The sequence below is a fragment of the Hibiscus syriacus genome, unplaced genomic scaffold (assembly GCF_006381635.1).
Source record: "Hibiscus syriacus cultivar Baekdansim isolate YM2019G1 unplaced genomic scaffold, ASM638163v2 tig00110596_pilon, whole genome shotgun sequence".
Taxonomy (NCBI): domain Eukaryota; kingdom Viridiplantae; phylum Streptophyta; class Magnoliopsida; order Malvales; family Malvaceae; genus Hibiscus; species Hibiscus syriacus.
The window spans coordinates 621,383-637,038 of NW_024062794.1; the positions used below are offsets into that span (position 1 = coordinate 621,383).

General features: G+C 33.3%; 2 protein-coding genes and 1 pseudogene across 3 annotated transcripts; 1 reads left to right on the top strand and 2 right to left on the bottom strand.

Moving 5' to 3' along the window:
- Nucleotides 1-238: 238 nt before the first annotated feature.
- LOC120133776 (auxin-responsive protein SAUR71-like) lies at nt 239-761 on the bottom strand. The gene has a single exon (XM_039150294.1). It carries the CDS (start codon nt 690-692, stop codon nt 315-317), a length of 378 nt encoding a protein of 125 aa, XP_039006225.1. The 5' UTR covers nt 693-761; the 3' UTR covers nt 239-314.
- Nucleotides 762-4,114: 3,353 nt separating this feature from the next.
- LOC120133766 (protein RRNAD1) lies at nt 4,115-10,491 on the bottom strand. 2 transcript variants are annotated; one of them, XM_039150283.1, is made up of 12 exons: nt 10,239-10,491; nt 10,068-10,163; nt 9,900-9,987; nt 9,257-9,330; nt 9,050-9,130; nt 7,701-7,840; nt 7,346-7,564; nt 5,703-5,877; nt 5,200-5,283; nt 4,916-5,111; nt 4,504-4,709; nt 4,115-4,393 (listed from the first exon to the last, which is right to left on the bottom strand). In XM_039150283.1, the coding sequence occupies exons 1-12, from the start codon at nt 10,353-10,355 to the stop codon at nt 4,178-4,180; spliced, it is 1,692 nt and encodes a 563-aa protein (XP_039006214.1). In that variant the 5' UTR covers nt 10,356-10,491; the 3' UTR covers nt 4,115-4,177. The 2 variants fall into 2 exon arrangements, with proteins under 2 accessions (XP_039006214.1, XP_039006213.1); XM_039150282.1 differs by lacking the exons at nt 9,050-9,130; nt 9,257-9,330 and having other exon boundaries at nt 9,904-9,987.
- Nucleotides 10,492-14,210: 3,719 nt separating this feature from the next.
- On the top strand, nt 14,211-15,345 carry LOC120133747 (annotated as a pseudogene).
- The last annotated feature ends 311 nt before the right edge of the window (nt 15,346-15,656 follow it).

Here is a 15,656-nt window from a genome sequence, read left to right on the forward strand (position 1 = left end):
GAGAAAATACAGCACTTTAGAATTGCCTTTACACATCAGAATCTCAAACTTGTTTCTATTTTTCACACTTTCCTTTGAAGCGTGGTTTTCTTAACTGCCAAACAGAAAACAAAATCTGACAAAAGAGAATTATGAAAAAAGAAAATATATGGCAAAAAAAATGAGTTTATCCTCAATTTCTTTTCAGTTCTCCTTACATTTGAAGGACCACGCTTAAAAGAGCCCTACATTTCTTCCATTTTCCTTTAACATCATCTATTTACATGGGGGGAAAACCTAAAAAAAACAGACCTCGTATGCTCATGTTTCTCTGCCTAGAAATCGTCGGAGAAAGAACGAAGGAGATCCTGGAGGTCACTTGATTCAACCCCTAGTCTCAATGCTTCCATAACCCTTTCAAAAACGAGCACGCGACAGGGAATATGCAGCACCCCTTTTTGCTCATACCCGTACTCCTGAGCCGACTTGTTAAGCAACCCGACGAAAACCGGGTGGTTGAGCAGCTCCGCGTTAACAACGAACCGCTCCATCTCTTCCCCGACGTAAACCGGGACGTGGCCCTGGGTGACCGACCGCGGCGCCTGCTTCTTAACAGCGACACGAAAGGATTCAGGTGGAGGCGTGGAGCGGATGAGGTTGTACTGGGCGGAGACGTCGGCGACGCGGGAGAGACGGCGGATGAGTTGCTTCATTGCAAAGAAATTCTGAGTGTAATAAAACGTAGCTGCAATGGTTTGTTTGTGTTTGGGTGTTTGATTGAAAGAAGGGAAATGGAATTTATATAGGGAAGAGGTTAGAGAAAGAAAGAAAGGATACCCATAGAAAGGCAATGATGAATGAGTGGGGGTACAGGTAGGACGTACTTAGCAGGTACTATTCCTCTCTTCTTTATTCATTTTATTTGTTTTAGGGTAAGCTACACAAATGATCCATGACTATAGAATGTTATTTTGTTGAGTCCTCTAATTATTAAAAGTTACAAAATGATCTCCCGCCTATAAGATGTTTTTTGTTGAGTCTCTTGACTATTAAAAGTTAGAAAAATTGTCATTTGACTATTCATATGTTCTAAAATTATCCTTTTTCATTAAAAACGTTCTTTCTAAGTTGGACGTTAACTTGTAGACTGAGGTATGATAAAATTATATTTTAATGATATCTAATGGCACTGTCGTTGCTTTCAAACACTAACTCTCCATCATAATATTTCAATACTGGCTCGACGACATAATGTAAACCGAGATTCATTCCACAAAATATAGCTAAAACAATTTTGTGATCAAATTTTATCATATCCTAATAAATAAGTTAACGTCAATCTCAAACGGTTACAATTTTTTAACGAAAAATGACGAGTTTAGGATATATGAATAGTTGGGTGATCATTTTGGTAGCTTTTAATAGTTGGGAGACTCAACAATACAATATCTTATAATCAGATGATCATTTTGTAACTTTTAATAATCAATGAACTCAATAAAGTAAATATCTTATAATCAGGGGACCGTTTGTGTATTTTACCCTTGTTTTAATTTACTAAACAAACTCCAGGTGTTGTTCTACACTTGTTATTAAGGAAAATTGTTGCTTTCTTGTCCTAATTTTATGGTGATCATGGTGTCTCAAATTTTAATGAATGTGTTGTTTTATAAAGTTGACCATGAAGGTACTTTTCTCATGGAAGTGGAGCATGGGGGCGGGAGGCTCGAAGGTTTAAAGTTGGCATGGGCAAACGGCTATGAGAAAATTCAACTCCAAATGGACAGCTCAAATACTTCTCACTTGATCCAATACGCCGATATGGACAGCCCATATTCCTTGGTGTGTGACATTACTGTTCTTATTAATAAAACTTGGTTTGTCAACGTAAAGCTTATCCGACGTGAGGTGAACAGGACTGCGGACTACATGACAAAACAGGAAGGCGATGGTGCTGGTCGATTGAATCTATTTGATTTCTCCCTCAATGCTTTACTTAGTCGGGACATCAAAGGTCCGTCCTGGACATGCCTAATACCTTCTTTTAGACTCCTTTCGATTCAAAATATATATATAATGTGTTGTTTTGTTAAGTCGATGGAGTAGAAAAAGAGTATTTAGATTTTTTATTTTTTATATTATAATGTAGTAACATTTCAAGATTCAATTTGATTTGAAAAGTTTAAACATTTTGATTTATTTTGATGTTAAAAAAATTGATTCAATTTGATTTAAAAATAAATGAATAAATTTGAGTTATAAAATAAGACTTAAATAAATCGAAATTTTTAGTAATTAATGGATTAATTTTTAATTTTGAGTTAATTATCTTAACTTTGTATGATGTATGTCTATCGCATTAAAAAAATATGAAGAACCCTATATGTATATCATATATGGTGATAGAAAATTGTTTAAATTAAAATCAATTAGTATCATAATATTATAAATATTTACAATTAAATTTAAACAGAAACTCAAATAATTCGACTCGATTCAAAAAATTTAAGTTATAAAATATGTCTTATTAATTTACTAACTCAAAATTTTAACTCGACTAGAGTAAATCAAATACTAAACCAACTCATTGAATGGTTAGAAAACACAATTTAGTGGATAACCCGATGTTTTGCTTACCCAAACGGAGACTGTACGTCCCCCAGGCTATTTGGATGGAAAGGTGAAGAAGGGATGATTTAACCGATTAACCTCATCCTTTTTTTAAAATAAAATTTATTTACATCCAAATGAGATTCTATTTTTCATCCAAATTTCATGCATTTTTTAGAGAAAAACATGACTTTTATAGAATTTTTGTTTTAAAAAAAAAATCTAAATTGATATAATGATAGAAGATGATAAGATAAATTTATCGATATCAAAAGTGATCATTAACGCTGTTGAACAGTAGGATAAAAGGGAATTAAGGTATTATAAATTTTTTATTAAAGAATTGAGTTTTTTTTCCCTAAAAATAAGTATTTTTATTCTCTTCTCTAAAAAATATAAACATAATATGTAACTTAAGAATTTTTTAACAGACATTACGACGTAGGTACATAAATGTGTAACGTTTAACACCTATTTTTAGGGAACAATTCTTTAGGCACCTAAAATCCAATTAGGTATTAATTTTATAAAGTACTGTAAAAAATTACTTTAAAAGTGTTTTAAAAATACAATTTAACAATTTAAGATTGATATTAAAGTGATTTTAAAAAGATAAACTATCCCTTGCAAATATTATATTGTAAATTGAAAATATAATATTCAAGGATAAAATTATAATTTCACTCAAAGAGAATTTTATATTACAAAAGTTCAAAATCACTTTTCCATTCCATTGCAAAGCATTTCCTGACCCCTGAAATATAGTTTGAACTAAGTATGATCATAGGTCGGGTTTGGGTAGATTTCCGCCAATCCAACCCAAAAATTTTATATCCTTCACCCGACTGAAAAATATATCTCCACCCGACCCGATTTGACTTTTTGAGATAAAATCCAAACCGACCTAAAATAATAAAAATACTTTTTATTAATAAAAACAGTGATTTAATTAGAAAAAATATATAAAAAGGTATATTATAATTATTCATAAATATATAAATAAATATATAAGGTAAAATTATATCTTTTTTAGTTGTCATATTTTTCACCCTAAACCCAAATCCAACCCCGATTTTTTTTAAAAAAACCAACCCGGTCAAGTCGGGTCAAACCCGTCGAATTCGGATCCCACGCTCATCCTAGTTTGAACAATTATTTTTAAATCAAGTATTTCTTTCATGTTTTAGTTCAATTCAAGTTTTATATAATTTATTATGATTATTTAATTATAAGTCTAAATAAATTTGAAATTAAACCATAACAATTGTTATTCATTAATACAAAATATTATATTTAAAATATAATTCAATTGAACTTAAAGTGCGGTCTCATTGGTAAACAGAATGTTATTCTTTCTAAGTGACTCGGGTTGAAACAGTTTTGTCTGCAAAAATATGTGAACTTATCCATATTTAAAACCGAACACATATATTACTTTAAAATCATATTCAATCTTCATCTAATTGGTACAAACAAAGACCTTTTTTCTTGGAAATAATTAGGCCATAAACCAGCAAAGTCTTTTCTTTAAATGAAGTCTAAACTCAACCAGTTGGTGGAAATACGAAGAAAAGGCAAAATATAACCTTTATCTTGAGCCATGACAAGATACCAAACCTGCATCGAGCTTTTTGGCGATAATGGCGACATTCCTCGGGGATATTGCTGGATCAAAAATGGGTAACATTACTGCTTCCAGCTTACCACCTTGCTCCTGAAGGAACAATAATCTATCCAGAAGAATAAGAGTTTCCAAGAGAGGCCCGAAAGCAGCACGAAGTGACCAGTATACTCCAATAAGGTTCTGCATCCCCAATATCAAACAATTAATCAACACTTACAAAATCTCATGAAATATGCATTATCAAAGCAATTCTAAAGTGGCCATGGAAATAATTAGTTGGAGAGACGTACAACATAGGGTTCAACTTCCTTCCAAATGTCATGGAAATTTATATCATTCGATGGTTTAAGCCCAAGACGACATAATCCAGACTCGCAAAATTTCTCAAAAAGCGAATACTTATCGGAAGACAGAGTCCCTTCACATCTACTACCAGCATGCAAGGACATTTTATTGAATAAGGCATCCATATCCAACCTTACACCTGAAGGGTCAGCTGCAGCACAAGGAAAAGTTGCAGCATCTTATAAGTAATTCAAATTTCCCAACCAATCTAATACACGTCAAAAGAAAATTTTCCCAAAGCACGATCTTCACTAGGCAATTACCACAACCATGCTAAGAAGAGAGAAAAGGATGTAGTGGAAGGTATCAAAAGTGCAACAAACTAGTTATCCTAAAACATAATTAGTCATTAGGTACCTGCTTCGGATTCTCTGCTCTGTATGATAGAGCAAGCCTTGTCCATATTACAAGCCCTCTGAGGCAAATCAGAAGTACTTTCTTCAGCACGCAGTTCAGACTCAATTATATTCCGTTGCTGCTTACGGCGCAATGCCTTCCCTTGGCGCCCAATTGAAGGACTTGTTCCAACTTCAGGGAAATATTTATGCAAAACCTTTCAAAAGTACTGACAATTAGAATAACTAGTTGACATTGTGGAAGCAAACTAATGAATCCCAACATTAAAATCAAGTACCCTTTACCATTTGAAAAGCAGCGCGGAAAGCATGTAGCTCAAAATTGAGGAGACCAGCATCCTTTCCTAAACTTTTCCATCTTTCAGCACTCTAAACAAATAACGCATTATTTTTTGTTTTATCTTTAAAAGACAAGAAACATAAACCAAAAGCAATAATATTATACACAAAGCCATTATAGTTAAACACAACTTGTATCTCGACCCTGTTCTTTTAACCATACACCGTAAACCCATAACCCACATTTATAAATAATAAAAAAAACATAACCCACCAACGTTCTAATTAGGCAGATTGCTACAATTCTTTCTTATGAAATTCAAAGGATTGCTGCATATCAAACTTTTATTTGCTTAGCTGCTTTTACAAGTACACCATATTCCTCATACTTACCTGCACATCAACTTATACTGGTTTAAGGTTATCTTCGCTTATGGCAAAAAATAACTCTCATGCATTTGCCATTTGCATCATATTTCTTGTAAAAGGAAAGCAAGATCGGCATATACCTGACAAGCAAGATCACGAGAACTTTTTCCAAGAGACAAGCTAGCACTTCTTACACCGCAACTCATTGGATAACCATATTGAATGTGAGCATTTTCAAACCCTTCTTCAGATAGTAAGTTGTAACAACAGCCAATGCTAATAACTGCCCTAACTTCTTCACACTCTAAAAGAGTCCTGATCAATTACATAAACATTCTATAGCTCAAGTACTAAATTAACAAGGACATGGTTCTCTTAATATTTGAAAACATAATTCAGCATTGCATCACAAAACAGAAATCAACAACATGAAATTACTGAAATGCAACATAAGGAAATGTAAAAAATAAGGAGTTTTTAAGGAAATGTAAAATAAAAATCATTTATATGCAAAATTAAAATAATTAAAATATATTTATATATTTCAAAAATATTGAAAAAAAGCCAATGTCACTGTGTCATGTCATGGTCATACCCTGTGTCCATGTTAATGCTTCATAGGTTTTGACAACTACATTTTTGGACACAGCGAAGTAAATCTAATAGACAATTGGAGGTTAATGTCAGTTGAGGTAAGTCTTCTATTCTTCTTTAATTTTTCTTTAGGTTAAAGTTCAAATCTTATAAACATGATTTTACAAGTTTGAAACATAACCTCTAACTGGTATCCATTATGTATCTTGATCTTCTAAAGATAAAAATTAGACACATTAACCAACTACAACTGTAGAACTAAAGTGAATATGAAAAAAGCAATCAAACAATGAACATTGAGCAATAACTATGTATGTTATTTGTTTCATTGCAATTGTCACCACCACAACTTGGGAATGATCGTGGACATTGTTCTTTGAGGGTTGTTATGAAGCACCAAAAAAAGATGCTCGAAGCAAGTACTTGATAACTCTAGAGAGTTATTTAATCTTAGTTTGAGCTAAATATGAGCTAAGTTCTTGAGATTTAATTTTAATTTTATTTATTTATAGTTGAGTTTATCCCATTTAAATTTTGTAGTCTTCACATTATTGTTGCTTTAATTCTGAGCAAAAACTCAAGTAAATGGTTGATTTTTGTTTAGGATACTAAAACCGAGTCAAATCAGATCAAATGATGAAAACTTGTGACCGCATAAATCCTTACAACTCAAGTGAAGAGGACTTAGGTAACCGGGTTCAAATGGCAACATTTGGGAGTGAAATGGAACACAAAGCAAGAGTTTGGAGCAGAGCATTGCAGCAGTCCTACAATAGTCCCTAGTATTTTGAAGCAAGGGCACTGCAGTGCCCCACCTGCTGTCAAAATTTCAAGGTCTCAGCACTGCAGTACCCGTATCAAATGCTCCAGCCAACAATGACATCTCTATCCCTAAAGTTTCCAAATTTAAAAGTTCTATGTTTCCTAATTTGACATTATTTTTATCCTTTATTATTAAAATTATTTTTAACTGCCATGTCTTGTTATACCAGTATCCTAATGTTTTAGCAATCTTGTGTCCTTTTGTCTGCGTAGTCTTGCACCCATATTGTGTGTCCATGTTCAATCTATTACATTTGAATGCACAATTTTAATATATAGACTTAAGATGGCTTCAACAATTATCATCATTCATCCAAGTAGTAAGGCTAGGGAAAATAATAGCTTACAAACATAATTTGACATTTACTTGAGCATTGTTACTGAGAGATCTCCGCAAGCATGAAGGCCAGCCAGAACTAAGGAACTCCCATTGCCTGCCGAACCAAGTTCAAGATCTTGCTCAATCGATTTTGGCTGCTCAACATCAGCTTCATGCTGCGACAAGGTGGTCAAGGATTTCAATGTTTCCAGAGACATTATGTTGCATGTAATTGTTTGGGGCACGTTTAATCTCTTTTTTCCTGATCTAACAGAAAAATGTGCAATCTGTCAACAAGTGTAAGGCTTGTCAAAGTAGAGGTTCAATTAACTTGAAAGTGTAATTGTGACAATGAAATCCACACAAATGTTAAAAAATAAAGGAAGTTGACTCCCTAACATACCCAAGTTTCCGCATCTGAGCCATGTAATGCTTCTTAATTCGCTCTGCACGAGCATTCGTAACCTTTCCATGATGGGAACACGCATCTATCGCAACAACAGAATGCTGGTACTCGAAGGCAAGGACTTGTGCAAGATAACCCTGGAAAATCATGTTAATCAATAGAAAAACCATGTCTATAATTTCAAGTGAAGTAAATAACAGCATGAAAAAATATAAGGGAACAAAGGGGTTGTGCAAGATAACCCTAGAAAACCATGTTATCAGCAGACAATGTTGCTGTGAAGAAACAAAGGGAACAAACATCCAATATTCCATGACAAACTCAAAATGTCCAAAAACTTTTTTCCAATACATGTCAACTGAACATTATTGAAGCAGCGTTTAGAGGTACATATGAAGATATGCAAGAGAACAAAATATGCTTGCATACATAGATATTTTTGTCTGCCTCTGTTTGTGTACCTTGTAGGTTTGTACCCATGTGTATAAGAACAACTAACAAGCAGAATTAGCTGATGTGAGAAACAGGTTGTAGGACAGACACTTTTGTTGCTCCCTGGAGTCATCAAAAGGGTGCATATCCTAATGGGAGGTCCAAAACTAGGGATGTGAAAGGTCAAGTAATACGATGCTCAGAAACTCAGTATTTGAGTTGCAATAAAGAGGTCACCAAAATGCTATTGCCAAATAATTAAGTGAGACTTATATCACCATCAGAGCAAGAACGGGGCTTTAAAAAGGAAATGACAGATGTTTTTCCTTGACTTCAAGTTTGGAGTGGCTTTGTCAAAGGCTTGAGTTCATAAAGATAAAATACTTGGGATCACCGAAATAGTTGTCACAAAATCTAGTAAAGGTACGACCATGCCAATTGCCAGGCAGTTCAGTAAAATGCAAGAGTAAGACTAAAGCCAACATGTAAATGTTGGTACAGCTGTGATAGGCCATGGTTAAGTTGCTAACATAAAAGAAGGGAGAAAATCGCAAATCAAGAACCAACCCCATGTCCCTATCCTCTTTGACCCAAAACACGGAAACAACAAGCAACGCAATAGTTACAAAAAAGTGATGCCCATCACAAAGCAGTCTCATTCAGGATTCTAATAAACCTAGTACAATATAGGCATTACCCATTAAGTCCATATTTGATTAAATAAAACAGGCCAATCAGTTTTGATTAATCTTTTAGGTTGCATCAACTTGCTGCTAGATTCTGAGCTGTGGCAAGTTTTTATTCCATTCCATTAACATCGATTAAACGGTCTCAACCACAAATTCAGCATCATCAAATAGAAAGTAGAAAAGGAAAAACTTCGGGAGGCGAAGAATCAAAAGAGGAATGTACACCTGACCAGCACCAACATCTATTACTGCATCAGCTCTCACAGAACTTGCAACAGAACCAACAATAGCAGATAAAACTTCCACCTGTTCACCACAAAAATAAAGTAACCTCATATATTATCTGCTCTTGTGCAGAACATGTCACATAGAGAAATCATTGCTTATGGAAAAAGAGATGACTGCAATTCCAAAATTGAGCAATATAGATACCTCATGTTTCTTCTTTAAATTCATCCCTTGAGCAAGAACACTATTCAGTGCTGTTGTACGCCAGTGGGAAATACCTACAACAAACCAGCATTATAGTATTTTCTTTAAAAACAGCTCCTACCACACACTCACTTGAGAAAGTGGACCTCAGTCGGGTAGCTTCTATTGGAGAAAAAGAAAAAGAAAAAAAGAAAAAGAGAACTAATAAATGGGGTGGGCATAAGAAGCACTCCGAAATGAAATTTTAAAAATGGATAGAAAAGGAAAAAGATATTTCTTAGTAAAACAAAACTAGGAAGTAAGGTTGAAGCTTTTCTAGGGAAGAAGAAGAAGACACGAAAACATAATCTTGTTTAATAAGTAGTGCAGGAGAGATCAAACATGAAAATGAATGTCAATATGAGTGAATTTTCAGGTTAATTTTGCTACTTTTTTTTTATACTTCCTAAAGCCAAGGACTGAAGGCATATTTGCAGCACTCCAAGAAAACGTAAATTCTACTTTCATAAACAACAATTATGCGGGCTACAATTTATTGATTTGCTCATTTCTAAATCAACATGATTTTTCATTTTAATCTCTTTTATTCCTATGTTCTATCAACCTTTTTCACAATAATTGAAAAAGAAATACCAAGAGAAACTAACCTTTTTCAAGTCAGCTTGTTCTCGAGGATAAACAAGAGATTTCAAAGTAAGAACGAACTCCTTAAGCGAAGCAGGCCAATGATCCTACCATTAAAAGTACATAGATAACATTAATTATTCGAATCTATCATGAACAGAAATCATAAAAAAAGAAATAGTTTTACTTGGAAAACTCCAGAAGGAATAAGAAGAAGATTTTCAACAGGTTCGTTAGTAAGACATTGAAGCCAGTCTTCGTCAACAGCTTCCCATAGCCTATCCTGAAATAAATAGAATAACATAAATACAGATATTAAAGGAGAAGGAGAAGGAATTAATTTTAGATTTTAACAAACCTTGAAGAAATTGACAACGTAAGCATTGATTAAGAAAGAGAAAGGCTTAATGAAATCTGCAATGGCTTTAATCCATTCCAAGGTTTCAGATGCAGTATCGCATGAATACTTCGTCATTCCTCAATTCTCACTTTCACGGCTTTTCGAGATTTCCTGCGTTTAGGGTTGGAGGCCAGGCCACTACCACCACAGCCCGGTTTTATTGAAATCTGCAATGGTTATCATCCATTCCAAAATGCTCGAGTTTGGGCTAACCCGGTTTTTATTATTCAGTTAAAATTAAATTAATCGATTATATCAAATTAGTTCGTTTAATCAATCAATCATCGATATTTTATATATGAATAATTAAATATCTTTTAAAAATTTGATTATCTATTAACCATCAATTAACTTATTAAATATATATCAAACTCATCTATCCCATTAGTGTTTTTAATACTATGTGGATTTGCATTACCAACACTTGTTCCCAATACTATGTGGGATGAGCCTTAAATAGTGATATATTTTGAATGTTTTGCTTAAAATTACAATAATCGCGATTGATTATAGATTGATTTTTAATTATGACATATTTAATCGTATAATACTAATACAATTGGTTGCTAATTCAGTTGTTTAAGGTGCATGATTGTTAATTGTTTCCTGAATAATCACATTGTATGGAAATAAGTGTGGTATGCTCAATCCCATAGTATGGAAACACTATTGGGAATGATATTTAAGGCTTGCCTTTCTACTTACTGTTGAGTGATAGAGAACAAGGGGGACTCTCGCGCGCCGCCGCCGCCGCCGTCCGTCTCAGGTCGTGGTCATGATCATGGTAATAGTGTATTCGACACGTCCGCGCGGATACTATCTTTTTAGAGAAACAAATTTTTTTTAACTATCACAAAGAATTTTCGCAACGAATTGGAAAATCGCAACAACAACTGTAGACTATCGCAACGCGAAATGAAAAATCGCAACGCGAAATGAAAAATCACAACGCGATTTCAACTATCGCAACGCGAATTTGCGATAGTGGAGATCGCAATGCGAATTAGAGATCGCATTGCGATTTTGTTGGTCATTTTTGCAAATCCAAAAAAAGTTGATCAAAATCGTATATTATCTAGGATTTTTGGTCACTGAGGTTATTTTTCATAATTAAATATCTTTTAAAAAATTGATATCTATTAACCATTTAAATTAAACAACTCATTAACTAATTATTAAATATATTTTAAATCAAACTCATAAATATCTATACCATTAAAATATCTCATAATAAGATCTATTAATTGAATGAGTCATCAAAGATGTTCATATTATCTCATCTTATATTATATGAGTTTAAACCATGGTATTATCTCACCTTTATCGTAAAGCTCGAAGCTCCCCCATTCCCAATACTCGTGGACATAATCCCGACCTAGATTCAAACCCTTCTCAGATGTGATATCCATGGCCCTCCTTATTTTCGTATTAGACGTTAATATAATGGCCATATTGTAATTAATTCGACCCTAATAATCAAATATCCATATTATATCTAAATGAACAAAAATATAAAAAATCTCGTTTAACATTACTCTTGAAAAGCATTCTCAAAAAATTATTTTTGAGAAGTTTCTTTCTTCTAACCGTTGCAAACTTTCAAACCCTCACCCAAATCTTGAACTTCAGTTAATTAAAAAAAGATTAAATTAATCAGATTAGTTAATATTATTATTTCAAAGATAAATCTGTATTTTTCTTATGTTTTTTATATTGTTTTCTTTAAAATGAATTGTATCGTATATCTTTTAAATGGTAATTTATTGTGAGAATAAATCGTGGAAAACTTTCTAAATAACTGAAGCACATTTTCGTTACGATCATTCAAACGAGAGGTATATTTTGAATAAATGTTATTATTTTAAATAAATGTATATCCATAAATTTTATAACTATTTAATAATGATATATGTTGATGGATTAGTTGGTGGAAAAGTATTCTAAATTATTAAAGTATGATTGATTATTCGAATGATCTAGTATTTAAATTTATAAAAAATGAATTGTTTTAATTATGATTATACTGTTACTTTCTGATATCAACATCCACACTTTAGTTGTTCAATGATATTTCAGTGCATTCATATTTGCATCGGTTTAGTTTTTACAAAACAAAAGGCAAATTGTTTCATTTAGAATGTCGATGTGATAGGCTTCTAGATTGCTGAAACACGACTCTCGTTAACTTTTCCAAGTAAAGACATTCTCTCCTCTCTAAATTTGAATGATTTTTTTAAATTCACTAATTTGAATAAATCAACCTTAATAAAAGATCACACTTAAATTTAAACTCGAACTGGTAGATTCTATTATTAAAACAACATATTAGTACTAATTTCGGCATGTTGGCGTGTTAATCTTTCTTACACGTAATCAGCTCTTGAATCATTCAAAATGATTTTTTAGTAAAACATAGGCTTGTTTGTATTTATAAAGTTTTTAATTTTTTTAAAAAGATGATTTTTATGTGTTCGACCTTACCTAAATCAAAAGGTCGATAGTGATTCTAAATTGAATTTTTATAAAGTCGTAAATATTCTGAACTTAAAAATCGTTCTGACCTACAATTTGTTACTTGATTTGGTTGGTTTTTTTAGTTTTATATTTTTTCTTGTGCTTATATATTATTTTGAGAGTGTTAATATTTGAATCTCAAGCCATATACATTCTAACATGCAAGTCTTTGAATAATGAGTTATTATTTTTGTAAATTTATCTTATCGTTTTGTTCTATTCATTTGTGGCGTAGGAACACGGGATCAGTGGATTATTATGTACTCTTTCAATAGTGATTGCTTCTAGGTAAACATTCTGATTGTCTATGCATCCCTACCTCCTTTACGATGGAAAAGTGTCTTAATATACGTTTAAAGAAAAACGTTATCAGTTTTATTATTATTATTATTTTAATAAAATCGGTTAAAGATTATCGGAAACATTATTATTTCTACGATTTTGTTATTTCTACGATTTTTGTATATTAGGCGTTTACCTATTTTGTTAACATATCCGGTAAAGCGCTATCGATTTTATTTTTTCTACCGATTTTGTTATTATTGGACACTTTACCAGAAATGTTAAAAAATATTAATATTTTAGGTAGAAATAATAATGTTTAGTTAATTTTTATCGATTTTATTAAAAAAAAATAATAACAAAATCAATAACGTATTTCCTTATCCTTATATTAAAGTTGTCGCATGATAAAACTTTCCTATAATCTTAATTGGTGATTCGGATTGTTTCCCTCTCGACGATGAAGTTTATCCCTATCATTACATCTTCATGATTTGGCTTGAACTTCATTATTGTATCAATAGTTGATAAAATGGGCAGTGTACGAAGTTGGATATGATCATGCGGGCTGGATGAGGCAATAGAAAGGTCGAAGATTGATAAAGTGAATTTTATTATAATAAATTAAAGTACGCTTTATTTTTGTTAATGATTATGTCAATATCTGTTAAGGGATTTAAAATTAAAAGACTAAACAAAAAATTAAGATCAACATGAATAAGCCTATAAGTTAAATAATTAATTGGATAGTTTACCACTCACATTGCTAGGGATCAAACATTTGATTGATTTCGAATTCGAGGTTTTGAGTATGCAAAAATCTTCGTGGAGAGATTAACCATCAAAATCAGGTGTGTGATATAGGTCGGTCCGGATTAATTAGAGCTCCAGGAAAATAGTGACTAAATTGAAATTATACTAAAGTAAAATTGTCTTAAACTGAATGACCATCTAAAACATTTACCCCTGAATTTAATAATTACTTACTTTTATATTATTAAATATGAAATAGATGAGCCTCCTTTTGGAAGTTATCCACTGACAGATCCTATTTTTCCTCACGAACCCTAGAGTCTTAATAAATCCAAGTCAAACCGAATCCAAAACAAAACCTCTTAGCTGCTTCAAGTTCAAACAAAATCTTTTTTCTATTTCAACTCATTCCCTTTATTTTACATTTTCATGCCTTCTGCTTGTGTTAACAACATCAGCGTCTCGCCGTCAGAGAGTAATTTCCAGCCTACACCGACTTATTCTTCACGCGGTTATTTAATGATCCGCCTGAGAATCAAGCGACGGCTGCCGGTGACTTTGAGTTCAGGCTTGAAGAAGACCCGTCACCATGCTTCCAGCTGATGAGCTTTTTTCAGATGGTAAGCTCCTCCCTTTTCTCAACGCTGAAGCAATCCCCTGTGAACGTTTCGTCTCAAGAAACACCCAAATCTCGCCGCCGACAAGTAGAAACGGAGGTTTCCGGCAAAGCTACAAAGAGTTCAAGTAGTGGAGGGAATTTCTGGTCTTAAAAAATCTTCTTCTCAAAACAGTAATAATCAACCTCCCAACTCTCAACCCCGAAATCTCTCAAGCATTTTTTAACAGAAACTCCAAACCATCATCAACCTCAACGACCGACTCTTCATGAATCTTCCCTTGTTGAAAGACTCAGATAACCATGAGCCGTTACCTGTAGCTTCATCATCAAGGTTATCGTTTTTTCTTCATCTTCAAGCCATGAACACGAAGATCTCCCAAGGCTATCACTTGATTCCGAGAAGCCGAGTTTCAACAACAACCCAAGTCCCAACCCTTTTGCCTCTCGTAGAATGAGGATAATTAAGCCCAAAGCTGGGTCAGGATCCGATACCAACGATCAAACGGCAGATGCAAGTAGTGGAACTCAAAGGAGTGATAGTCCCAGAATGAACTCTTCTGGGAAAATCATGTTCCAAAGCCTGGAAAGAAGTTCAAGCAGTCCGAGTAGTTTCAATGGCGGTTCAAGGTTCAAACAGCGAGGGGTTATGGAAAGGTCGTATTCGGCTAATGTTAGAGTGGCTCCAGTTCTTAATGTCGTCCCCTGAGAGGATCGTCGAAATCCGGGTCGGTTTTTGGGTTCTTTTCATCTTCTTCCCAGCAAAAGAGTGCAAATGGAGGAAGCATCAGCAGCAGCAACAGATCGAAATCATTGAAAACTAGATGAGAGATCTGGCAATACTTGTTCTAAGCATAACGCTTTTCTTTTCGGAATTTTTGTACAGGAGAATTTACGTATAATGCTTCTTCTTCTTTTTTTTTCAATTTTATGACTGCTTTGTGTTTTTTTTAGATTTGGGATCTCTGTTTTTCACTGTTGGGGTTGAATGGGTCTTTTTCTGGCTTTCGAGGGCGAATCACGCGCTGAAACATGCGTTGGGTAGGATTTTAGGGTATTTGACTATCTGTCTAGTTCAATAAGCTTTTATTATTTTCATTTAGTAATCATCAAACGCTTTAGAAAACCTTGTTACTGTTTGGTCTAATTATATTAAGAAAATACTTAATATTTCATTTGTTATTATTTTTTATCACAACCCGAGTATATTA

Excerpts from the sequence above, each read along its gene's own strand:
- LOC120133766 (XM_039150283.1), bottom strand. The coding sequence starts at position 10,355 with ATGACGAAGTATTCATGCGATACTGCATCTGAAACCTTGGAATGGATT. Across the intron at positions 9,331-9,899 it reads AGCTGACTTGAAAAAGGTTA|GTATTTCCCACTGGCGTACA; the intron begins GTTTCTCTTGGT and ends GGTTTGTTGTAG. Across the intron at positions 4,394-4,503 it reads AGGAAGTTGAACCCTATGTT|AACCTTATTGGAGTATACTG; the intron begins GTACGTCTCTCC and ends TTGGGGATGCAG.
- LOC120133776 (XM_039150294.1), bottom strand. The coding sequence starts at position 692 with ATGAAGCAACTCATCCGCCGTCTCTCCCGCGTCGCCGACGTCTCCGCC.